Here is a 25758-nt window from a genome sequence, read left to right as displayed (position 1 = left end):
TCTCCTGATAACCCCGAAAAGAACTTAAATTACACTTTTCAGTTTTGATCGTACAGATAAGATCAATACATCAATCGAATCTGTAAAGGGTCTACTTTTATTTGTATACAGACATAATAACAACAAAACTTTGTGCACTTATAAAATAAAGATAACAAACAAGGTGTGCTGTCTGCAGCCTTTGTCTGCGCTGATCTTCATTTAGAAACATGTCATTAAAATGAACTGTAACTCCGTGAATACTCAACGAAAATACATGAGAGAGATATCTATAGAAAGCTTGACATGTCTACTTTTAAACTAAACAAGTGCAGCCGAAAACAGATATTCTGTGATAAAGTAATCCATATGAAAACAACCCGATGTCTGTTTTTCACATCTCCCTTCATTATCTTCTAATTCAGACACGCCCCCGCACTGAACGCTCTATTCAGATTCTAATGTTAAATAAAGTTTTTATTTTTATTTTACTGTTTGCTTCGCGATGAGAGGAATAAGACATAATTCAACCCAAAATGTGATTTGGTTGAGGATTTGAGATTTGGATTTCCTCAGAAAAAAAGAATGAAGCACTTTATTCAGCAGAGATCATAAACATGAGTAAGTCTCTTATTATTTATTTATATACTTGTACTAGTTTTCACATAACGTGTAAACATTTTACTAGTTAGACTTTTTCCAAACTATAATTCCTGATTAAATGTATAATCAAGTGAAACATTATGAAGTTTCAATAACAATATACAATACTATACCATTCAAAAGCTTTATGTAAATAATATAAATGTAACTGTAGCAAATGTAACAAACAATGCTGTTCTTTCAATGTATCCCCCCAAAAAAACCTGAAATAAAATAAATAAATTCTCCGCTCTTTTCAACATTAATAATAATCTATTAATATGAGCACAGAGATGTTTAGTTCTCTGGTGACAAGAAAACTTAAATACTCAGATACAGAAAAGACTAAAATCAATTGAATCTAAAAGGGCCTACATTTATTTGTGTACACTGACAATAACAACAAAACACTGTGCTTTTGCAAAATAAACAAAACAAACAGGGTCCATTTTCTGCCATCTAGATCTCAATGAGCAACTTTCTACACGTCCCAAACTCAGCGGAATTTGACACAGACACGAGAAATGTGTCTATAGAAAGCTTGTCTACTTTTAAATGAACAAATAATACAAAAAATTATGTAATCCAAATTAAACTGAAGTGAGGCACAGTCTTTCCTGTATCTGAAAACTTGAAGTGTCTACTTTTAAATTGAACAAATTCAGATCGAAAACAAATATTCTCAGATTATGTAATCCGTAGCGAGGTACAGTCTTTTAGGTATCTGAGTTTGAAGTCTTTAACTATTCTTAAGCTTTTTTATTATTCAGATATGTTGTTTTTCAGAGTGTTTCTATTTGTTAACCAAAGAAGGTTACATTTTTTTAAATAAAAATGTTTAAAGTATTACAGTTGTTTTAAAGCTTAAAGGCTAAACTATTCTATGTTTGACTTAAATTGAAAGAATAAAGAGTTGAATTTCTATTAAGTTTTATAGGGATTTTAAGATGAAGCGTATTTAGCGATTTGAATAATTAAGTTACTTATTGAGTAACTGAGTTACTATTAGGACAGAGTAATTATTAAAGTAATTTAAATACAATATTGATGATGTAATTAGTAATTACTTTCTGAAAGTAACTTACCCAACACTGCTCACAGTATAGACAAACAATTAGTTGGAAAACACATTAGTAAGGGACCATTCACACAGAACGCATTTTTTCATTCCAATGCGGTACTTTTCCGTTGTTTTTCTAGTGAATGCGCTTGACGGACGTTCATGACCGTTGCTTCTAGCGTCTTTTGCAGAGCCTCGCACTTGAGCACCGCTTTAAGACGCTGTGTCAAGTTAAAAGAATTTCAACTTTTACATGCAGCGCCGCTCATCAATGTCAGTTCCAAAGCAGTGGACCAATCAGAAGAACTCGGAGGCATGACAGCTGTTTTATTTTGTTTTGTTTTTTATGGCAACATGGCTTGTCTCGAGACCCTTGCGTTCTGCACTGCGCTTTTTTAAAAAACATTCCTGAGCACTGCACCTCACATTTTAAACGCAAAGACGCATTCTGTGTTTTTAAGGGAAGTCGTGGCCTAATGGTTAGAGAGTCGGACTCCCAATCGAAAGGTTGTGAGTTTGAGTCCTAGGCCGGCAGGAATTGTGGGTGGGGGGAGTGCATGTACAGTTCTCTCTCCACCTTCAATACCACGACTTAGGTGCCCTTGAGCAAGGCATCGAACCCCCAACTGCTCCCCGGGCGCCGCAGCATAAATGGCTGCCCACTGCTCCGGGTGTGTGTTCACAGTGTGTGTGTGTGTTCACTGCTCTGTGTGTGTGCACTTCGGATGGGTTAAATGCAGAGCACAAATTCTGAGTATGGGTCACCATACTTGGCTGAATGTCACTTCACTTTCACTTTCACTGTGTGAATGGATCCTCAGTGTTTTTTTTTTATTATTTAGGCGGATTGGATCAAAATAGAATTTTAAAGACAGTAATTTTTTCAGAAAAGGTCATAATGGGCTTTCTGTTTGTGTTGACAGTTCGTATTTCCCTGTGTTTAGTTAAATAGATTTAACTAGGCTTGATAAGACCTGTAACACTTAGCCTAGCAACTCCACAAACATTTACATGAGCACTAGATCACACACTGTGCCTTTGTCCTCATTTCACATACATGCACTTAGTGATAGACATAATAATGTGTCTTTATGTGCGAGCCACGTCTTTATATGATAGCTGGACATCCAGACATGTCATTTACTCATAGTTTAAGAATAAGAGCTTCATAAATGGAACTTCAAAACCTCATGGGGTATTATATGCGTTAAACAGAAAGTTTGAGTAAAGAGCAAAGGTCTCATCTTCTTACTTGTATGTGTCAGTGTTGGGTCTGTAATGTAGACTGTTAGTGTGTTAAACGGATGCTCTGTTGACCTAATTTAGATGAGCTACTTCCACATCGCTCTGTTAACAGCTCTCTGTTTCTCTGGCACTGGCACATCACATCTGATCCATCAAGCAGCCTGCTCCACACCACTCACAGGATCTGCAACTTAATAACATTTCATTAATGATAAAGTCCCCTGGGCCTAATCAAGTTTGTTGTTTACAATCACAAGAACTTGTCCTGTACTCCATGACAACAAGTATCCATTTATATAATGTTATAGATTTTATAGATCTTCACATTAATTTTGAAGAGCGCTCTTTTAAAATGAGGGTTTGGTGTTAATGCATGATGATTAATTTGCAAAATTAGCTCATTCAGAAGTTGTCACAATATTGCAACACAGTAAATCACAACTCTGAGCAAGTAAGCATATTATTATTATTTGTTTACATTTTATGCCTATTTTCTGTTCAGTAACTTGAAAGCAGTTAGTGATTTCTCATGCAGTCTTAAATGTCATCAAAAAAACACTTAAAATATTATGCACACACACATACATTTTCATTCATTAATGTATACATTTAAATAAACTGTGACACTAGAACCCTATTTATTTCTCTCTATTCTAATCTATCTATTCATTCATTCATTCAATTCTGCAAGAACCTTATTTATAAACTTTTTTCATTTATAGATTTAAAGAAATTATGTTAATGCACAAACCGCTTTTATTTAACTTAGTAATTTATTAATATTTATTTATTCATTAATTCATTCATTCATATAATTTCCCCAACTTGCATTTTTTATTTTATGTGTCTGGTTAACATCAAAACATTTTAGGAAACACTGTGTATCTTTTCACTTTTATGCAGATGACACCCAAATTTACATTCCAATCAAGCGCAATAATCCTGCAGCATTAAACTCTCTTCATCTATGCTTAGAGGAGGTGAAGGCATGGCTAGCTCAAAATTTCCTATCCCTTAATGATGATAAGACCGAGGTCATTGTTTTCAGCCCGAGTGAAAGGTCCCAGTGCACATGCCCAGACTTGGGGAATCTATCTCCCTTTAAATCTACAGGAGTGCGGAACTTAGGTGTTCTTGTTGACCAGCCTTTAAAGTTTGATAAACACATCTCATCTGTAGTCAGTTCTGGTTTCTACCAACTTCGCTTACTTTCTAAAATCAAAGGCTTTCTCACTCCAATAACTCTGGAAATGGCAGTTCATGCTTTCATCACGTGTCGACTGGATTATTGCAACTCACTATATTGCAGTATATCAGATTCTCAAATCTCCCGTCTTCAGTTAGTCCAAAATGCTGCGGCCAGACTCATTCATAATTGTCGCAAATATGATCATATCTCTCCCATCCTCAGATCTTTACATTGGTTACCAGTCCGGCAGAGAATAGATTTAAAAATTCTTCTCTTTGTCTTCAAATCTTTACACAACCTTGCACCGGTTTATCTCTCTGAACTTATTCATCCGTACATTCCGTCCAGAAGTCTCAGATCCCACGACCAGGCGCTGCCGGTAGTTTCTCGTGTCAGACTTAAGCGTAGAGGGGAGCGTGCTTTTGCGGTTCCCAACCTCTCTGTTTTTAAGTCTCTGGTCAAAACTTATCTATTCTCGTTAGCATATTGATTACTTATCTTAGACTGTTCTTATTATTTTACATTTGCTTCTTGATTTTATAATTAATCTTCGCTTAGTTGTTCTCTATGTGCTTATGTCTGTTTTGCTGCTTTTATTTTTTTATGCTTGTTCTGTAAAGCACTTTGGTCTGTCTAGCGGCTGTTTAAATGTGCTATATAAACAAATGAACTTGAACTTGAAAACCAAGCCTAGACTGTGATTTTTGCCAACGCTGCTGTTATTACCCTCAGTGTACCTGCTTTGTCTTTGTCTTTTTATTACTCTGTTCCCAAATATACTGCCACCCCTCACCCCATGACCCTCTTAACACCAGCCAGTTACCTTGCCTGTGCTTTTTAAATCCGCTTACAGGTCTCTATGCTAATATGTAAATCTGTGATCATTATTAAAGCGGGAGAGGGAGACAAGAGTAATATATGTTAATGGCACCTGGCCATCTCGCTGCATTCCTCCACACAGAGGGAGAGAGAGCAGCTCTGCTCTGTGACTACTGCACGCTGGCACAGCCTTTTAAAGGCAGGGTGGCCTTGCTTGTGTTCACATCTCTGAGTAAATGAGGGGAAGTGAGTGTCAGGGTTCCCGCGGGGTTTTAAAAAGCCTTAAAAGCATTGAATTTATTAATTTGGAAATAATACCTTAAAAAGACTTTAAAAAGTCTTGAATTTTGATGTCTGGGTCTTAAAAATTGTGCTGTATGTAACTTCTATGTATTGTAATTTTCCTCAAAAGTTTCATTTGTCAACCACGATTATTTGGATTAAATGACGTAGTATAAATAAAGAGTGGCAGAACCAATAATTGAGAACGCAAAACACAAAATACTGCAAACATGTGATGCCTTCAGTAAATTAAGATCACGTGCTACAGCACCACAACCATAGACTGCAACAAAACACAACACAGACCTCGAGCAACAAGCAAAGGAGAAGCGTGAAAAATCCAAGAAAATCTCAGCATTCCACAGGGAAAGGTTGACTGATGCAGTTATATACATTTGTTTTTACGTTAGCTAGCTTAGGTTATGGGGAAATGTAAATTTAATGAAGCGTGGCTGGATAAAAACTATTTTCGTCATTGGTTAAAACCAGTGGACAGCAACGTTTTTGAGGCTTTTTGCACCATAGCAAAAAAAGGATTCAGCTAGGTAAGTCTCATGCCAAGTCATCCAAGCACATGAATGCTCTCAATGGACAAAAACAAAATCCTTCCATCGCCTGCGTGTTTCAACCAACTAGTGTTAGCCAGCTAGCTGCTAATGTGCCTGAAGCGGCAGCAGGAGCTAATGTTAAGGGCCGTTCACATATCGCGCCTAAAAACGTGTGGAAAACGCTAGGCGCGCCGCTTTCTCCTTCTTTTCTAAAGGGCTCGGGCAGAAGTGCTCCTGAGGCATCTGCCGTTGCTAAGCAACAATGAAGCGCTCTCTCCATGAAGACGTGGAAATTTCAGCAAAGGATAAATGGATTTGCAGCACTAAAAATCGCTCGCAGTAGCTCTGCTACTAAATTTATTTCAAAATGGCTATCCATATACAGCTATGATCAGCTGTTCTTTCATCTTGGCTGAGCTTTCAACGTTGTTACGGGAAAGAATGAAGCTGATTGGATAAGTCTTGTCACATGACCCACGGTGCGCTCGCGGCATTCTGAAAAGTTGAGATGTTTTTAACTCGATGCGGTGCGGATGTGCCTGGAAAAAACTGGCGTGTCGCGACCGCGTCGCTTCCATTATGAGCGCGCATACCGCGTGCCTACATTGGAAATAACGAACTTGAGCGCGCAAAAGACATGATATGTGAACGGCCCCTTGGCCAGCTTGCTGCTAGCGCTGTAGACCCTTTAGCTATGACCACAACTAGAGTGGATCTGCACACAGCTTTTGGGCCCACGCCAACAATGAAAGCCGAGGTGTTGTGGACTCTTAACACAATCACTAAACACCAGTCCTACAATGGAAATGAGGGTATCTCAGAGCTTTTCAAATGCATGTTCCCTGACTCCGACATCGCTAAAACATTTACTTGCGGTCACAATAAAGGAGAAGTTGACGGAACTGGCTGTCCTTGCTGCCCTGAGTGAAGGGCTAAGGAGTTGACTGTGTTTCTTAATTAGGGCCCGAGCACCGATGGTGTGAGGTCCCTCTTGGAATTGCTCCGTTTATTATTATTATTATTATTATTATTATTATTATTATTCTCTAAGATGAATCGCATTTTTGAAAGCCTAAACATGCTCGAAAAGTCATGAAACTTTGCACACACCTCAGAACTGGCGAAAATTTACGTCTGATATGGGTTTCAGAAGTGGGTGTGGCAAAATGGCTCGACAGCGCCACCTATACACGTTCAACGGTGTGCGCCTCAATCTACGTTTCACGTACATGTATGAAAATTGGTATACACATGTATCTCTCCAATACCTACAAAAAAGTCTCTTGGAGCAAAATCCGAAATCCAACAGGAAGTCGGTTATTTTTAATTTTATGAGCAAATTTTGTGTCATTTTTGTCATTTCCATGCGTTGTATTTTAACGAACTCCTCCTAGAGATTAATTCAGATCAACACCAAAGTTGGTATGCCTAATCTAAAGGCCTTTGCAATGTTAAATTGCGAAGATTTTGAGTTTTCGTTAAAGGGCGTGTCCGTGGCGGCCTGGCGAATTTCGATGATTCGCCATGAAAAATGAAGTTGCTATAACTCAGACATACAATGTCCAATCTGCCCCAAACTTCACATGTTTGATGAGACTCCGAACCTGAACAGATTGACATGCCCATATTCAGTTATAGTCATAGCGCCACCTATTGGCAACAGGAAGTGACATATTTTACACTGTGACTAACTACTCCTAGAAATTTTATGACATCAATGTCTTTTTTGTGGTCCGTCTAATCTAAAGGCCTGTGCGATGTTAAGTTGTGAAGATCTTGAGTTTTTGTTAAGGGGCGTGTCCATGGCGCCGTGACAAAATTCAAAGTCTCGCCATGGGAATAAAAGATGTTATAACTCAGGCATAAAATGTCCGATCTTCCCCAAACTTCACATGTTTGATAAAAGTCCTGGCCTGAACAGATCTGAAGGCCAATATTCCATCGGGTGTGGCAAAATGGCTCGATAGCGCCACCTATACACTTTCAACGGAGTGCGCCTCGATCTATGTTTCACGTACATGTACAAAAATTGGTACACACATGTAACACACCAATACCTACAAAAAAGAATCTTGGTACGAAATCCTAATCCCAACAGGAAGTCGATTATTTTGAATTTTCCCTGCAAAATTGGTGTTGTTTGTGCCATTTTCAGGGGTTGTACTTTAACAAACTCCTCCTAGAGATTTATTCAGATGAACACCAAACTTGGTCAGTGTAATCTAAAGCCCTTTGCGATGTTAAATTGCGAAGGACTTGAGGTTTCATTAAAGGGCGTGTCCATGGCGGCCTGACAAATTTCGATGTTTCGCCATGAAAAAGGAAGTTGCTGTAACTCAGACATACAATGTCCAATCTGCCCCAAACTTCACATGTTGGATAAGACTCTTGACCTGAACAGATCTACATGCCAATATTCAGTTATAGTCATAGCGCCACCTATTGGCAACAGGAAGTGAAATATTTTACACTGCGACAAACTACTCCTAGAAATTTTATGACATCAATGTTATTTTTGTGGTCAGTCTAATCTAAAGACCTGTGTGATGTTTAGTTGTGAAGATCTTGAGTTTTCGTTAAAAGGCGTGTCCATGGCGCCGTGACGAAGTTCGATGTGTCGCCATGGGAATAAAAGATGTTATAACTCAGGCATAAAATGTCCGATCTTGCCCAAACTTCACATGTGTGATAAGGGTCTTGGCCTGAACAGATCTGAAGGCCAATATTCCATTGGGTGTGGCAAAATGGCTCGATAGCGCCACCTATACACTTTCAACTGAGTGCATATACACTTTCAACGGAGTGCGCCTCAAGCTATGTTTCACGTACATGTAAAAAAATCGGTACACACATGTACCACACCAATATCTACAAAAAAGTCTCTTGGTATGAAATCCGAATCCCAACAGGAAGTCGGTTATTTAGAATTTTCTCTGCAAAATTGGCGTTGTTTTTGCCATTTTCAGGAGTTGTACTTTAACTAACTCCTCCTAGAAATTTATTCAGATCAACATCAAACTTGGCCAGTTAAATCTAAAGGCCTTTGTGCTGTTAAATGGCGAAGATCTTGAGGTTTCGTTTAAGTGCGTGTCCATGGCGGCCTGACAAATTTCGATGTTTCGCCATGAAAAAGGAAGTTGTTGTAACTTAGACATACAATGTCCAATCTGCCCCAAACTTCAAATGTTGGATAAGACTTTTGACCTGAACAGATCTAAATGCCAATATTCAGTTATAGCCATAGCGCCACCTGCTGGCAACAGGAAGTGACATGTTTTACATTGTAACAAACTACTCCCAGCAATTGAATGACATCAACATTTTATTTTGGTCAGTCTAATCTAAAGGTCTTTGCAATGTTAAATTATGGAGATCTTGAATTTTTGTTTAAGGGCGTGTCCATGGCGCTGTGACAAAATTTGATGTCTCGCCACAGCAAGAGAAGTTGTTGTAACTCAGGCATAAAATGTTCAAACTTCCCCAAACTTCAAATGATTGATAAGAGTCCTGGCCTGAACACATCTGAAGGCCAATATTCCATTATAATGATAGCGCCACCTGCTGGCAACATGAAGATTGGCACATATTAATGACTTTGACATATTGCAATTATGTTTATGACATGAAATGCATATTTCTCACCATTCATCTTTTTACTAAATCAACTCGCTGGCGGTGAGCCCGGGTGCGAGGGCCCGTTCATCGCTGCTTGCAGCTTTAATTTAATGTATTGTTGAGTTCTAATTTTCGGTGTTTATTGTTCAGGGGTCTCTCAGTTCCCCATATTCCCAGCATGGAATAAGTAGCTAGCTAATGTTAAAAAACAACTTAACATTGTTCGGCAAACTGTCTTGTGGCCTACTGAAATGTTTTTATTTTTCACACCTGCTCGGCTTATCTTTTACCGATTCCACATTTGAAAAATAAATGAAAACAAGTTCAAAGATTTTGTTTTTCTTTGCTGGTAGGGACATGAAATAGGTATTGATTTTTTATATAAATGGTCTTAAAAAGGTCTTAAAAAGACTTGAATTTAACTTGAAGAAACCTGTAGGAACCCTGAGTGTGTATGTGGCCGTGGGGGCACTTGATGGCAGGATAAAGACTTGTGTAACGTAAAACCTAGAGCTTCTGCACACAGCTCTCCTCCTGTGTTCTTTTTAGATCTTTTTCTTTAGAGGCAGGAGCTGCAGACCAATGTGTGTGCATATTAATTGAGTTTTTTAGCTCTAGTAAATGCTGATAAATGTGAAATCTTACTAATTTTTCGTATAATTCTCTCCCAAAAACACACACATGCCACAAACACTGCAGTTTTGAGCTGTATTTAAATAAACACGAGCAAGTCGCTTCAGTTGTCACTCCTATGAATAAGTGAAGTCAATGTGAACAGAACAAGATTCAGCTCTCTGAAGAGGAGTGACAACTGGATTAAGCTGCAGTGTGTAAGCACCCTTTCCTTTTCCAATTGTCTTTATTTTTGTGGTGGTGTTTAATTTTTTTTCTGTTGTTCTCTTAGTCTTTGTCTCTCACTCTTTTTTCTTTCTGTCTCTCGTGTTGTTTTTCTGTCTGTTTCTGTCTTTATTTCCCTATCTTATGTTAAGTATGTCTTCTTATCTTTTTCTGTTGTTTGTTCTTTCTAAATTTCTCTTTCTTTCATTCCATCTTTGTCTTCCATTACGTCTATGTCTTTGTTTTTGTCTCCATTTTTGTCTTTTTCTTTTATTTCTGTCTGTCTTCTGCTAGATTTCTCTTTTTATCAATGTTTTTATTTATATATTTTTTTTATTATTTCTCTCTTTCCTTCTGTTTGTTTTCTTTTTATCTGTCTGTCTTTGAATTTGTCTCTTCCTCTATTTTTCTGACTGTCTTTTTTTATTTCTCTCTCCCTGTCTTTTAGTTCATTCTTTCTGAAACATTGAGTGAGTGGTTAGATTCAGTTGTTGGAGTGCAGAGAGAAAGGAAGTGGCTGAATTGTGGGTTGGCACGAATTAGAGGATTTGGCAAGCCTCCCTGTTTCTCCCTCTCTCACACTGTTGTTAAAGATTGTGTGTAGAGGTCATATTGAAGAAGAAAAGCAGGTCAGTTAGGAATCGCTTTCTCTCTGCTTTCATGATATCAACATCAAACCTCTCAAATCTCTCTTTCTTTTTATTTCTGCTACAATCTCTTGCTCTCATTGTTTGTTTGTTTTTGTGTGTTTCAGCATAGATGTGTTTTGGCACAGATAATATGCATTAGAGTGCGCAGAAGAGAGAGAATGATAGAAGAGATCAGATGAGGTTGTGAAGGGAGGGAGGGAGGACGGGCATTAGGGAGGTGGAGTCACTGCATCTCAGCTTCACTTTGCTGTTAAAGTCCAGCCAAGCGGCAGCCAGTGAAGAGGAGTGGAAAAAAACTGTGGTCTTGAGACAGAAAGAGAGAGAGGACTGGCGAGAGAAAGCGCGTGAGTTTGATAAATAGAGCGAGAGAGAAGAAGAAGAAAAAGAGAAGGGCTGCTCTGTTTGGAGAGAATCAGAGAAACGACATTGCAACTATCAGAGGAAGAAAGGGAGCTCATTTCCCTCCTAAACGCCACTCCCTTTTTCTCTCTTCTACTTTCTTTTTCTTACTCATGCTGTTCTGGAGCTCCAAGAGCCTCTGCTGTGCATTTCCATGGAAGGCATTTGAGAGAAGAAGAAAAGACTGATGGAATAATAGAGAAGAGTGGACCAGAGGGCTGCATATTTCCTTTATGCATCTCCCTGATTGGATGATCCACAGTGGGCCAATGCTGAGGATTTCAATTGGATGTAGCATTGGTACATGCCTTTGAATTACCGAAGCTGATTGGACAGCATTGTCTTATTGGAGTACTCTTAACATTTGGAGGTACTGGACAAAATGTAATGTTTTAAAATTGAAGATGAATGAAACCTGCATTTCAGGAAGTTTAGGACAGTTTTTGACCCTTCACTGGATTTAACCGCTACTTAGCCTTTTGTTAGATTGTGCAAGAATGGAGTTTCCTTGACTTTTGACCTGTTATGTAGAAGTACTTCTGGGTAATTGTGTATGTGCACATTACTAGGCTATTATTTAATATGCCTTTGCACTGCAGTGTCTGTGTGTGTTTGCCATGTTACATAGATTAGGATGTGCGTGCGTTTCTGACAAACAACTGGAAGTTTGCAGAATAAACAGAGACAGAAACAAGGTTCAGAGATGGTGAAGATAAGCATACAAATCAGACTTCAAATGATTTCTTGCTTTGCTTGTTTGTATGTCACTAAGGGCATTTTTTTGCGCTTACACTCTTCATTTTATCTTTCCATCTCATTCTCTCCATCCTTGTGCAATCTACTCTGACTGTCTTGTAGCTTTGATGTGGAGGGCAGGAGTGCTTTATTGTGGTCACTAGCGATATAAATCAAAGCAGCTATTTAGACTGGACAAGATAGGTTCCTAATGTGAAGCTAACCAGCACACAATGACTTGGCTGATGTCTGCTGAGCGTTAACTTGGTGTTAAATGATTGAGAACAGTTCATGTCAGGCTGTTGCCCCACTTTCCTCCTTCAGATTGCAAGCTACAGCACACTTTGACCTTTTATTGAGTTTTTTCTTAATGACGACGTGAGGCTGGGCAAATGGGAACGCTCGAGGCTTCCGTTACCCAGCGCACAGGGATTTTGTGTGTTAGGCAGTGTGTAATATAAATCTTATATAAACTGTAACAGCCTTGGTGCTGCCCTATTTTGAGTGCATGTGACTTAGTGGGACATCAGGTATTAAAGGAAAAAAAAGAGACCTGCACATATGCTGCTCTTAAAATGTTTGTGACCAAGGATGCATTGATTGATTTCAAATACTTGTTGTCTATTTTAATCTATTTGAAAATGCAGTTGCAATTAATCGGTTTGGATATTATAGTGGTTTTCTCATCATTTCCCTTTCTCCATATCAATAAAGGGACATTTTAGTTTTGTCATGCAGACGATGACGCTGTCTCTCATGTGTTGAAATAACTATGACGGTAGTTACTCTTTCACTCATAGTTCTGTTCCTGTTTCTACGTTAAAGTGAGAATGTTCCTTCTCTCACTTTCATAGGTCTGCTCCAGTATGGCAGAAATTGGTCTGCTATCGCCAAGATGGTGGGCTCCAAAACAGTCTCCCAGTGCAAGAACTTCTACTTTAACTACAAGAAGAGACAGAAACTGGATGAGATTCTGCAACAGCATAAAATAAAATCGGTCAGTTCTTAGAGAGTGCAGATTGAATTATTTATAATCATCTGTAGTATTGGTTTCATGTTGTTGTTTTTGTGCTTGTGTTCATTGTAGGAGAAAGAGCGTAAGGCCAGACGTAAAGGTAAAGCTCTTCAGAACGAGGAAGCCAGCGCTCCATCTGCTGCAGAGGAAGAAGAGATGGAGGGATCGGGAGTCAGCGGCAATGAGGAGGAGGCTCAGGAGGACGGAGAGGGTATGGACGCAAACGCTTGATTCTTGCACACTCACACAGCCACATCATCATGCAGTAATTATTACACAAAGACTAATGTACAACAAAACACAGTAATTTGTTGCACATTACTCGCTGACTCTGTGTAATGGAAGTAATGAAACTCAAAGTTCAGATCTGAAAAAACAAATGAGCAGTTTGGTAATTATGTTATCAGCCGTAGCTATGAAACAGTTCACACTGAAACCAAACACCTCTTGAGGTTTTGTGGTTGCCAGGAAGTCCCACAGCAGCTCGAATCAAATGGCAGAGTGCTTTTCTCAGAATATCATGTACACGAGGCCTAGACTCACCTATGACCTCACCGGTGATACAACCCTGACCTACTTTTTGTCAAGTTCTGAGAAAGAGGCGACGCTGTCTGCACAAGCATGAATTGCTTTTCCAGGAGAGCGGCAGTTTGTGAAGTGGTTGTGTTATAGCAGAGCGATCAAACTGTCTAGGTGTCAAAGTGCGTGTCATGCTGTGGACGTCGTACTTCCACAAGTCTGCCAGGCAGCTATGAAATAAATGCTTTGTGCTGTGTGTTTGGCAATCAGGTGTGGCTTGCCGATAAATAGCTTTCGTAAGCTTTCATAAAGCCACATTTATCAGGTCAAAGCTTGTGAAAGAAAGCCAGCAAGGGAAGTGCTTATTATGTTATGGTTATTGTGTAATTACATCCAGTTGGGAGAGCACACTCAACGGCTGGGGTTTGTTATGCCAGTGGGAAAAGGAGGCTTATCATAATCCCCCGCTGTGTATTTACTGGTTACGTTTACTTTTTGATTTGACAAAGGACATGTTCGATTCAGATAAGAGTGATTCTTCGTTGAGGTTTTTTTTTTTATGTGCCCCTGGATGATTTTAATATTTAACGGTTTTTCAAATGTTTTTAATGCAATCGTTACATTTTAAAGCTATATTTGCCTTTTCTGTTTATGGTATCTGTTTAATGGCTTTTTTCTACTATCAACAGTAAAGAAATGTACATTTGTCAGAATTTCACCATTTTGGAATTTTAACTTCCTCTTCATAATTTATTAAATAAATTAGGTAAATCCTTTGTACTTTACATTTACTTTACAATCATATTTTTATTTAAAGTTGTCTAATAAGTGCAATTTATAGTTTTTCTTAATATATCGAAGAATCACTTTTTATAATCACTGTCCCAATACTGCTGTCCATTACACCAATCATTTCAGAGGACAAGCATTTCTGAAAATGTTTGTTTTGTTATGAATGAAGCTGAGAAACTCAACTTCGCCATCACTGAGTTAAATAACATTTTTAAATAGATACAAATCTATAATCTGTATTTATTTATTTTTTCCCCATTTTTTATTTTTTGAGTGAGGGGGGATTAATGCACCCTTGGTGAGCATAAGAGACTTCTTTCAAAAAACGTTAAAATAAGCTTACCACCCCCAAATTTTTGAACAGTATTGTACTTTACCAAAATGTAAGTTATGATGTCCATAATCAGATCTATATTCCAGAACATGAAAGAAATGTTTTAACATGGATAAAACAAATAATAGAATTTTCAAGGGCCCCAAATTGAAAAATGAATTGCCCAAAACAAAACACCTTTCCAATCAAATCTCACTTAACAGATCAGCTGATATTTGTGCCCTGCGTTCTTATGATGTTTACTATGTTCTTTTTTTCAGGTGGAGCCAATAACAGCTCAGACACTGAGAGCCTCCCTTCCCCACGCTCCTCAGATGACAGCAAGGTCAAAGAAGAGGGCTCGGCACGGCCCAAAACTGCACCCACTTCCTCCTCGTCCTCCACGGACAAGGACATGGCAACTTCGGACAAGGGGCCGGATGAAATGCCAAAAGTGGAGGAAGGAGAAGTGGAACAGGGAGGAGTGAAGCTGGAGGTAAAGACCGAACCGGAGGAGTGTGATAAGGAGGCAGCAGGAGATGATAAGAAGTCTCCTGCCCTGGAGGTGGAGGAGGGCAAAAAAGAGGTAAAAAAGAAAGAGCATGGAGGAAAGAGTGGAGCTCAAGACAGCGACTCCAGCGCCACATGCAGCGCAGATGAGGTGGAGGAGACGGAAAGCTCAGAAAAGAACAGGTGCGAGTGTGCATGAGTGTGTATGAGAGCGAGGGCTGATTGGTTGCTTGGGTGGGGTCTGATGTGTTTTGTGGTTAAGGAGGCAGGGATTGTTGATTTGTCCTGTAGGACTCTTATTTTTTCCATGACAGCAAACACTGTATATGTTGGCCGAGTCAGGGGAAACATTAGCCTGTGAGCTCGCCAAACATAACACAGCGAGAAGTGTGTGTGTCTGTCTGGCTGTCTTTTGTGTATTTTGCATTTTACATTTCCATAAGACTGCATGTGGAAAGGCTATATTTGTTTATGTGTGTTGCGATGATGATTAAGTGTTTGTGTTTGTGGTTTTGTGGCATTAATGGGCTGTTTACAAAGACAGTAAATAAGAGAGAATGAGGCTTTGACCTTATTAAGCAATAACTCTTCTCTGCTCTTCTCACTCTCAACACAATGACGTCTGCTAGGCCGAGTTTGTTGAATTTCGCCCATGATGGAGTGATCACTTCTCCAGTTCAGAAACCACTGGACCTCAAACAGCTCAAGCAGAGAGCAGCTGCTATACCTCCCATAGTAAGTACTTACCCACACTGACATTCTTCTTTATTTTCACCCACTCGTGCTTTAAAATTCATGAGATTTTCATGTTAACAACAGCCGTATCTGGCCAGATTACGCAGATTAGCATCTTCTATCCATGTTGCCATGGTTACTATTCCCATGAGATGCTAGTTTTCCACCTCTGCTCTTAGCTATTCAGACACTTATGATGAGCTAACAGCCAGAACGTCAGAGCTCTGGCAAGAGGAGAGGTGTAGAAACTGATATGTGCTGTTCTAAGAGGAGCTTACAAGGTGTTAGTCTCAACAAAACAAGCGTAATTGTTTTAAATGACTCAAACTGGTTGTTTTTGTTTCTTTTCATTTAAGACTACACGTGAATGACCTCTGTTATGATTGATTAACCTTTTGTGAACACCACCCTGTTTAAAAACAATGATGTGGATGTGGGCGGTCATTAGGGGTGTGCAATATTTATTTTCTATGATGACACCATATTTGTTGTTTTAATAATGTGTGAGCTGACATTATCAAGTATGTTACTCAACACCTGTCTAGGATGCAGCCTAGTATAATGTAGTTAAAATACGTATTTTAGTTTTTGTGGTATTTGTATATAATGTAGTTAAGCAATATCACACCAGACAGTGCTGTTTCCCCCCAAATATCAGCATGGTTTCAAACTTGATATTGATTTTTATACAGTTTACTGATTTTATACCAGTCAATAAACAACAAAGTTAATATTGCGAGTTATGTTCAGAATATTGTCTGTTTTTTTTTCTGTATTTCCACAAAGATTATAGCCATACACAACAATGTTTGTTTTCTCAGTGAGTCTGCTTTTTTAAATCGGGTGAGTTAATTATTCAGTGACTCATTCATGAAGACAGTCACTTGCTCCATTACTGAATTAATCAGCCATTTCAACAAATCTGTTTAATGAATGAATGAATGAATGAATGACTCATTAAGACAGTGACTTGCCGCCACCAGTTGGTGTTTTTAGCTCCATAGATGATGCATACCTCTAATAAGGTTTAAAATTATTGCTCTTATAAAGGTAAAAAAAAATCCTGGAAAAAAAAACTATTGCCTTCTTAAATGTGATTGTTGTCACAGCTGTGAACTAACTGCCACAAAGAATGTAGCCTGTAATATATTCAGGCCAAAACCAGCACCAAGGTACCAGCACAAAAAAATACTAAGCACAATATTGTCTAAATTATTGTTAGTATAAAATATCAAGACATAATAAGTTATATAATAAGCAGGGCTGAGCCTTGTCAGTACCTGGATGGGAGACCCCCTGGGATAACTAGGGCCTCTTTACACTGCAGGTCTTGATGCCCAATTCTGCCTGTATCCGATGTTTTTCTCTGTCCGTTTACACATTCTTTCAATTGTGACCGATATCCAATTTATGTGTACACTTGACATACCGCCTGAAACATCGCGCATGCATTGTTGTCATTTACTGCCTCCACATTTACTTCCTCATGAGAATGTGACTTGTGCTGACAAAACGAGTCACTTTGAGCAATTAAGAAAAGAAAAAGAAAATTAGGGGGAAAAATGAAATTCTCCATTAAAAGACCTTCAAAAAGATTTATGACTTGATGGAATGGGACAATCAATGACTAGCCCATTTGAAGTCGATAGTGAAGCCCTCCATCTTTTTTAGTATTAATTACTATATAAATAATCACAATACAGCTATTTTTTTATTTTATCTTTGCTATTATACATAAGAACAGATGCCAAAAAAGTACAAGTAACCTAGAAAGAAACTAAAATGCATTACCTTTATCATTTTATATCTAAAGCAATTATGAAGGAAAAAAACTAAATGTAAAAATAACTTGTATTCATTACTTGTAAAACTACAAAAGCAGTTCAATGAATTGCAGCAAATAATGCCCTCTTTTCTTTTTTTTTGTTAGATTAACATTATGATAATGATACAGATGTCCTATACTGTAATGCATGGATCTAATAAAGTGTTACACATCAGATGTTTTCCCCCAACAGTTCCCTAAGCGTTCACTTAAGACAAAAGCAGATTATGTTTGCGTGAATTCTGAAATACTGTAATTCTGTATATATGTGTATTTACTGGGTTTGCGCACCGTCAGAAGCACTGTACTTTGGATAACAGTCAGCGCGAGAAGCGAGCGGAGAAAATGTACAAATATTTTTTTTTTTTTGCCTGTAGCTGAAAATAACCTGTGCAAATTTACACTCATTTTGCCAGTACGGGTCACATATGACGTCGTTAAAACGCGGGGAAGTACCAAATTGACGCAGTTTTTATGACGTACAGAACGCAATGATTCAGAAAATCCGATCTGCCTTTTTAAAATGACAGTCGCATTGGCACATATCTGTTTTCTATCAGATTTATTTCCACATATGAATGAGGCCTAAAACCGATCTCGAAATATCCGAATGCATGCGGTTTTTTTCCTGTTTACACTGTCATAGAACAGATCTGATCTGTGTCACATATGAGCAAAAAATCGGAATTGGGTCACATTTAACTGGCAGTGTAAACAAGGCATAGGTTGCTGCTGGAAGAGGTGTTATTGAGGCCAGCAGGGGATGCTCACCCTGTGGTCTGTATGGGTCCTAATACCCCATTATAGTGATGGGGAAACTATACTATAAAAAGCACCGTCCTTCAGATGAGACGTTAAACCGAGGTCCTGACACTCAAATTTGCCCATTGGCCTCGGACCATCATGGCCTCCTTGATCATCCCCATTCACTGATACACTGATCATCATTCTGTTTCCTCTCCACCAATAAGCTGGTGTGTGGTGGGCGTTCTGGCACAATATAGCTGCCCTGGCATCATCCAGGTGGATGCTGCACACTGGTGGTGTTTGAGGAGATTCCCCCTTTCATGTTAAGCGATTTGAGTACCCAGAAAAGCGCTATATAAATGCTACAAATTATTATTAATTATTATTAGGGATGCACCAAAAACAAAAATACTGGATGCATTTGGTCAAAAACCAAAACCTAAAATGCTTTGTAATAATTATTTATTTTATTATTAAATAATATAATTTTGTAATACTTTAAATGTAACTACATTTTAATGATACTGAATTTAAAAAACACCAGCAAATTAAACAACCACACTTTTACTGAAAGTAACACAATAAAACTGGACAGAATTTATATTAATCTTGTTAATACTTTACAATACGTTTCATTAGTTAACATGAATGAAGAATGAACAAAAGTTCTTCAGCATTTATTAATCTTAATGTTAATTTCAACATTTACTAATGCATTATTAAAAGCAACAGTTGTGTTTGTTAACAGTTAATGAACTCTGAATTAACATGAACTAACAGTGAACAATTGTATTCTCATTAACATTAAGAAATGTAAATAAATAATGTAATGTATTGTTCATTGTTTGTTCATGTTAGTTAATATATTAACTAACATTAACTAATGGAACCTTATTGTAAAATATTACCTTTATTTTAAATATCAATATATTATTTTTATTAACTTCTATGTTACAGAATCAAAAGTTTTTTTTTATTTTTTTTATATAAATTATCCAAATAATGTATAGTCCTACAAAGCTATTATTAATCAGAGCATCATTTTACCAGCGGTGCCCATTACAGCTGTACTAGCCTACACCATGTTACAGTACAGTAGCACTACTGCAAACAGGAACAAGTATACTTTTTGTATACTTGTCTTGCATAGAAATTTCCTGTCAGCACATTATTTGAGTGGACTTTGCTCTTCCGGTGAGCAAGAGAGGTACATGAGCGGAACGCACATTCATAGAGCAGAATATTGAGCGGAGCGTCAAATGGTGTAGTGAAGAGGAGAATGCAACCTGTACAATAAATACTGCCTGGCGTGGCACGCCATAAATATTATTGTACGTAGCCAATATTTTCGGCTCGTATTTTTGGTTGTTTTTCTCTTTCTGCCAAAAACTTAAAAATTTTGAACATTTTCATTACTTCACGCCTCTATTTGATCACTTCGCATCATCATTCGCTACAATTTATTTGGTCTTTTTGCTTATTCGGTTTAATTTCAGTTGCTGAACATTCGGTGCATCCCTAAAAGAAAAAAAAAGGAATAAAATAAAATATACATATATATATAATATTCATAAAAAATATATTGTTTTTCATGATATGGCACTTGTTTATGTAGCATGTACATGTTTTGTATAATGCTGTGTAAAGGGCATTTTGTGTGTCTGCTTGTAGATGCCAGAGATGTCAGTAGCAGGACGTGATAACCGGCCCAGGTTGCTGGGGAAGCAGCAGGCTATGCCTCACGCTCTTGCATTGTACCAGCAGCAGATTACCATGGCTCATGAATCTTCCCAGGAGGCCAAACAGCAACAATCACAGCCAACCAAATCTCAGCATAACACAGGAGGTGGAGACTCAAGCAGCCCAAGGGTCAGGACTCGCAGCCCTGGTGTCTCTGAGAGAGAGAGAGAAGGTAAGCTGGTCTTTATCCCTCTGGTCTTTATCTTTTCATCTATTCTTTCAGTTTGTTTTTCTCTCCAACTTTCTCAACCACCATTGTTTTCCTCGATTGTGCCTACTACACCAATAGAGCAAGTTCTGATGTGTGTGTCTGAACACATGTGGAGTGAGCAGTAGGGTTGTTGCCTTTTTGAGTACTGTGAAGAGTGTTGGTTGTAAATAAAGTAAAAAAGGACAGTGTATATTTAGCCAAGACCTGACCACCTAGACACTAGCCTGGACAGCTAGTGAACCAACTTTGTTACTTTATATGTGCATCATGTGAATTATGAAATTCATCTGCAAAAAAGTGGTGACATGTTTTATAGGCAAAGGGTGCATCACATCACTGTTGTTTGGTAAATTTTCAGAGGCAAAATAATTTCAAATGATCTTGAAATTCACATTAGGGTGAAAAATTTCCTAATACAGATTTAAGGGTCTCAAGTTGGTCTCACAGGTTCTCCAAGATCACCGACAGAAAGCTGCTTGGTTTGAAAGTGAGCTGTGTTTCTTACATCTCTACACTATTGACCAAAGATTAATCTGTTTGCCTGCAAAATAGTGCTGAAATTTTGCAATGATCCACCTAACCACAGAAAAATTTAAATCTTGAGTTTTTTTAAATATTAAAACCAACTGAAACTATACTGGAATTAAAAAACAAAATACAGCCAAAAAAAAAAAAAAAAAAAAAAAAAAAAAAAAAAAAATATATATATATATATATATATATATATATATATATATATATATATACATTATTTATTTATATATACATTATATATATATATATATATATTTTAAGGATCACAACTGTAATTATCTTGGCAGTCTTTAATCTCTGAACACATATTAGGTATCACAATAGATTTGTGACCATATTGGTAAGAGCTGAGATAAGAGGTTCTTATTTGTTCTTATTTAATGTCCATCAGACATGATTTCATATTTATTACACTGCTCTTTGGCAAACTGGATTCTGAAAGGCCAGTTGCAGAATTCTGTCTGCAAATGTGTTTTGTATAATGACCACTAAAGTGTATTATTGACTTGTTGCCCCTGGCAGTTAATTTCCTACAAGGCTGTGCTAGTCTGTATATCTCTCGCATCACTCCGTGGCATCTTTCCTCCTTCAAAGTAAAACGATTACAACCCAAATCAATATTTCATGTTTTTTTTTTAAATTTTTTATTTGGGGATTAACAAAATGAGATAATGTACAGTCAGTAGGTCATTTTGGCATAAAAAATATTTTTATTTTGCAGTAATTTTAGACTGACTGTACATTTATGCTTTACTTAAACTCTTGTTTTCTATATATTCTATATTTCAGTGCATCCCTATAAAAGTGCTGACAGACATAACATCACATCATATAATCTCAGTTTTATTACATGTTATTTATGGGTGGAGTCCTCAACAGGGAAATTTCACTTCATTAAGGGGTGGTTGATTGCGATTTCACTTTTGTAACATTAGTAAGTGTGGAATGTTGCTGTTTGAACATAAACACTATCTGCAATGTTACGAAGCTGAAAGTTCAAATTCAATTTAAAGTCTTTTGATATTCTGGCAGTTTAATGCCTACAAAAATGGCTGGTAGGGACTACAACAAGTTACTTCCTGGGTTCGTGACATCACAAACCCAGATAAACCTTGCCTTTGAGAAAAGGCAGCAAAGGGGCGAGGCCATGGTGAGCTGCTTTAGAGAAGAGGAAGAGAAAACTAGAGGTGTACGTAAAAATCTATTCATATATGAATCGCCATTCTGTCTTTTAATGATTCTAATGGGCGATATTAACGATGTTGTTGTTTACAATACAACCGGAGCACATGCCGCTGAGGTGAGGAGTGGGACGGTCAGATGCACATTAGAGGCGGTTTAGCCAATGACAACACACTGGGCTAGCTAACCATTCATAGCCCATCACCTATTTCTGAGGGAGGGGCTTCATAAAAGCAGGAAATGATCAGCGCGTTTCTCAAAGAAAGGACAAAGTGTTAATACATGTTAGACTGCGCCCCATAAACACAATCAAGCCTAGAAAAAAAAAAAAAACAGTGACCCACCTCTTCAAAAATAGATTGTTATGGTGTTATTTAATTTGGGCACTGAGAACTAAGTTGTCACAAAACTGCTCCTTTCGAGTACTTGGAGAGAAAGAGAGTCTTGGGTCATGGCCATGTGATGAGCTGCAGTGTGTCTGTCCCTGCAGAGCTGGAGGGGAACGAGAGATGGCTTCAGGCTCTGCTACATGGATTACGTAGGTTTACACACCACATGTATACTCACTGTTGGAGCAGACTCTAATCAAGCGTGTTGATTTCTGGTAGTGTGAATGATTCGCAGATGTGTTTGCATGCCGCTAAGCTCACAGATTCCAGCTTATAGTGTGTTGATGAGCCTGATGATCTGTGAATGTGCGTGAGGAAGAGTCTGAATAACTGCTGTCTGCGTGTTTTCACAATGGAGATTGCTGCTTTTGATGCAGGGGTTGTAATGATTTGTGGAGCTTTGACATTTTCACCTTCGGCAAAAAAAGACTGTCATAGAATGCTATCCAGTAATTATCTGTTTGACATTCACCTTTGTATGTTTTTTTCCATGTGTGCAGATAAATCTCGGGCATTCTCTCCTCTTGCGGATGGTAAAAAGATACCCGGGGCTGATGACGTTCGGGCTGTTGGTCTAGGCCGGCCAGTGATGTCACCATACCAGCTCTCTCCCAGAGACATGGCCAAACTCAGCCATGAACAACTACTACAATACAGTCCCTGTAAGACAATGTAGCCCTGTTAATTAGGGCAAATTTTTTTTATTTGTGTGTGTGTATGTATATGTGTGTGTGTGTGTGTGTGTGTGTGTATATATATATATATATATATATATATATATATATATACATAGACACAATGTAATAACCTTTGGTAAACATAAAATATGTAAGAAAGTTTTAAATATTTAAGATTTTTATTTTATAAAAAAATAGTCAAAACCATAATATTATTGGGAATTATCGATACAGTTTAAAATATTTATTATTATTATTATTATTTATATCTAATTATGATCATATCTAATTAATATTAGGGATTATTTGTTCCATCATATTTCTTTTTCAGCGTTTCTACAGTGTTGCATATTATAACCAATCTCACACGATTCCGTTGAGTTTAAGAATGCAGTGGCCAATCAGAGGCGATCAGATTAGTCATCGCTGAAACACCAGAGTTTTGTTGTTCAATCCGCACTCACTGTCTGAATTCTACTCTTTCACGAATTCTCTCATTATAAACAACAAAGTGCCGGTCTATGTGCAATGTAAGTATAACAGTGTGACGAGTGGAGCGGGGCCGAGAGCCGTGAAGACAGTGAAGGAGGAGAAAGGACCAGGCCTGGGATTTATTAATTTTTTTAATGACATTTAAATCAAACTGTTGCGCACGAACAAAACCAAAACACAAAATAAAATCCAGGCCTGGTCCTCTCTCCTCCTTCACTGTCGTAACTCCTCTTTTATCCTTCCGGAGCTCCTCCATGGGACTCGAGGCCGGTGAGTGGCACAGGTATCGCTCATTTCCAATTACTCCACTGGCCTCGACCCATTTCCATGGCTCTCGGCCCCGCCCCCACTCGTCACAAACAGATGGACTAAAAATATATAATGTATAGTTAACAGATTACATTAGGCTGTTTTAGCCATACCCTGGACTACAGCCTTCATCAAACCATAATATGCTACCATGTAAAAGTTTGGAGCAATTACAGAAAAAGAAGAAAAAAAGAACACCAACAGCATTTCATTATTTTTCAGTTTAGATGTTTATTTAGTTGCAGAAGATTTATTTTGTAGAGCCCTGCATTTAAGACGACTTTTTTACGCCCCTAGGGCTTTGGGCCAATTTTCACATCATAGTTCAGAGGCAAGCTGGGCCTCGGGCCTGTTTTAGGCTTCTCCTTATTTTTATATTTTTGACATCCATCAATTGGGAAGTCGTGGCCTAATGGTTAGAGAGTTGGACTCCCAATCGAAAGGTTGTGAGTTCGAGTCCCGGGCCGGCAGGAATTGTGGGTGGGGGGAGTGCATGTACAGTTCTCTCTCCACCTTCAATACCACGACTTAGGTGCCCTTGAGCAAGGCATCGAACCCCCAACTGCTCCCCGGGCGCCGCAGCATAAATGGCTGCCCACTGCTCCGGGTGTGTGCTCACAGTGTGTGTGTGTGTGTTCACTGCTCTGTGTGTGTGTGCATTTCGGATGGGTTAAATGCAGAGCACAAATTCTGAGTATGGGTCACCGTACTTGAACGTCACTTCACTTTCATTAGTGATGAAAAAAATTGGTGCGCTAGTGGAAACCACGACTGATAAGAGCAGATCGACAGTATTTAGTAACCTGCAGCCTGCAGCAGCATGCATGCCAGGTTCTGCATCTGGGTTCAAGTGCATGCAGTAGGTTAAAGCTTTCCGCAAAGCCCCAGCAAAAGTAATTACCATGAATGTGTCAGGGGGAAATAGGAGATAAAGGAGTTATTTACCAATAAACTAGTGTTTTCGGAGTCTGTTGCAAGAAGATGACGATCCTGACTCGCCATCTCCTCATTAGACGCGCCTTTAGAGAGAAGTGCCTCTTTACGAATTTATGATTATGAGACATGTATTCGCTGAGTTTCAGTTAATTTTTGTGAAGCGCTCTTGTTCAAGACTGAGACGGCAGAAAGAGCATCATTTTTGTTTTCTTTATTTTATAAAAGCGCAACCTTTTGTTGATATTGTGAGTCCACACAGATAAAAAAATAAGACCCTTTACAGTTCCTAATGATGTATTACTCTTACCTTTATGTTAAGTTGTCTGAAGTTGTTTTCACTGAAAGGAAATGCAAGTGATTGCGCTGGCACCTCCATGTCCTGCAAAGCGCTCTTTAGCTTCTGCTCTCTTGGATATAGTCCACATTTATCTAGGTTTAATGTTTAAACCTTTTTATATGCTTGAACTGTTTTAATATATCTATAGATTTATTTTAGACAAGTCATGATGATTTGAGAAGGCTAAATTGATTGAACATGGGCTATGATCAGCTCACTGTCTGCTGCTAGTCACTTGGGGCCGGATTCACGAAACATTCTTAAGAATAAAATTCTTCTTAACTGCCAATTTCTTCTTATTTTCTAACTTAGGAAAAAAGATAAGAAAATTTTGTATTCCCTCAAAAAATCTTCTTAAGAATGTTCTTATATTTTTTCTTAAGATTGTTCTTAAGACAAAACCTAAGAAGAATTCAAATTCTTGAAAAGAATCTTCTTAAAAATCATCGTAAATAACTTCTTAAATTTAGGACAGCCCCAGACTTGTCTTAAAGC

The 25758-nt window shown here is 38.2% G+C and overlaps 1 protein-coding gene across 3 annotated transcripts in view; it reads left to right on the top strand.

The window, feature by feature from the left end:
- The window catches only part of ncor2 (nuclear receptor corepressor 2), a 144274-nt gene that overhangs the window by 97591 nt on the left and 20925 nt on the right, over window positions 1–25758 (top strand). For 2 of the 3 annotated variants that reach the window (XM_059503402.1, XM_059503403.1), the window contains exons 18-23: window positions 12855–12997; window positions 13088–13226; window positions 14921–15332; window positions 15779–15884; window positions 20128–20368; window positions 23013–23174. In XM_059503402.1, the coding sequence (XP_059359385.1) occupies window positions 12855–12997; window positions 13088–13226; window positions 14921–15332; window positions 15779–15884; window positions 20128–20368; window positions 23013–23174 (1203 nt within the window). Of the gene's footprint in view, window positions 1–12854; window positions 12998–13087; window positions 13227–14920; window positions 15333–15778; window positions 15885–20127; window positions 20369–22613; window positions 22662–23012; window positions 23175–25758 lie in introns of all 3 variants that reach the window. The other variant, XM_059503401.1, reaches the window with a different exon arrangement.

This window comes from Carassius carassius, chromosome 21 (genome assembly GCF_963082965.1).
Source record: "Carassius carassius chromosome 21, fCarCar2.1, whole genome shotgun sequence".
NCBI classification, from domain to species: domain Eukaryota; kingdom Metazoa; phylum Chordata; class Actinopteri; order Cypriniformes; family Cyprinidae; genus Carassius; species Carassius carassius.
Note: the sequence above shows the minus strand (reverse complement) of the source record. Positions and strands in the feature narration are given on the sequence as shown.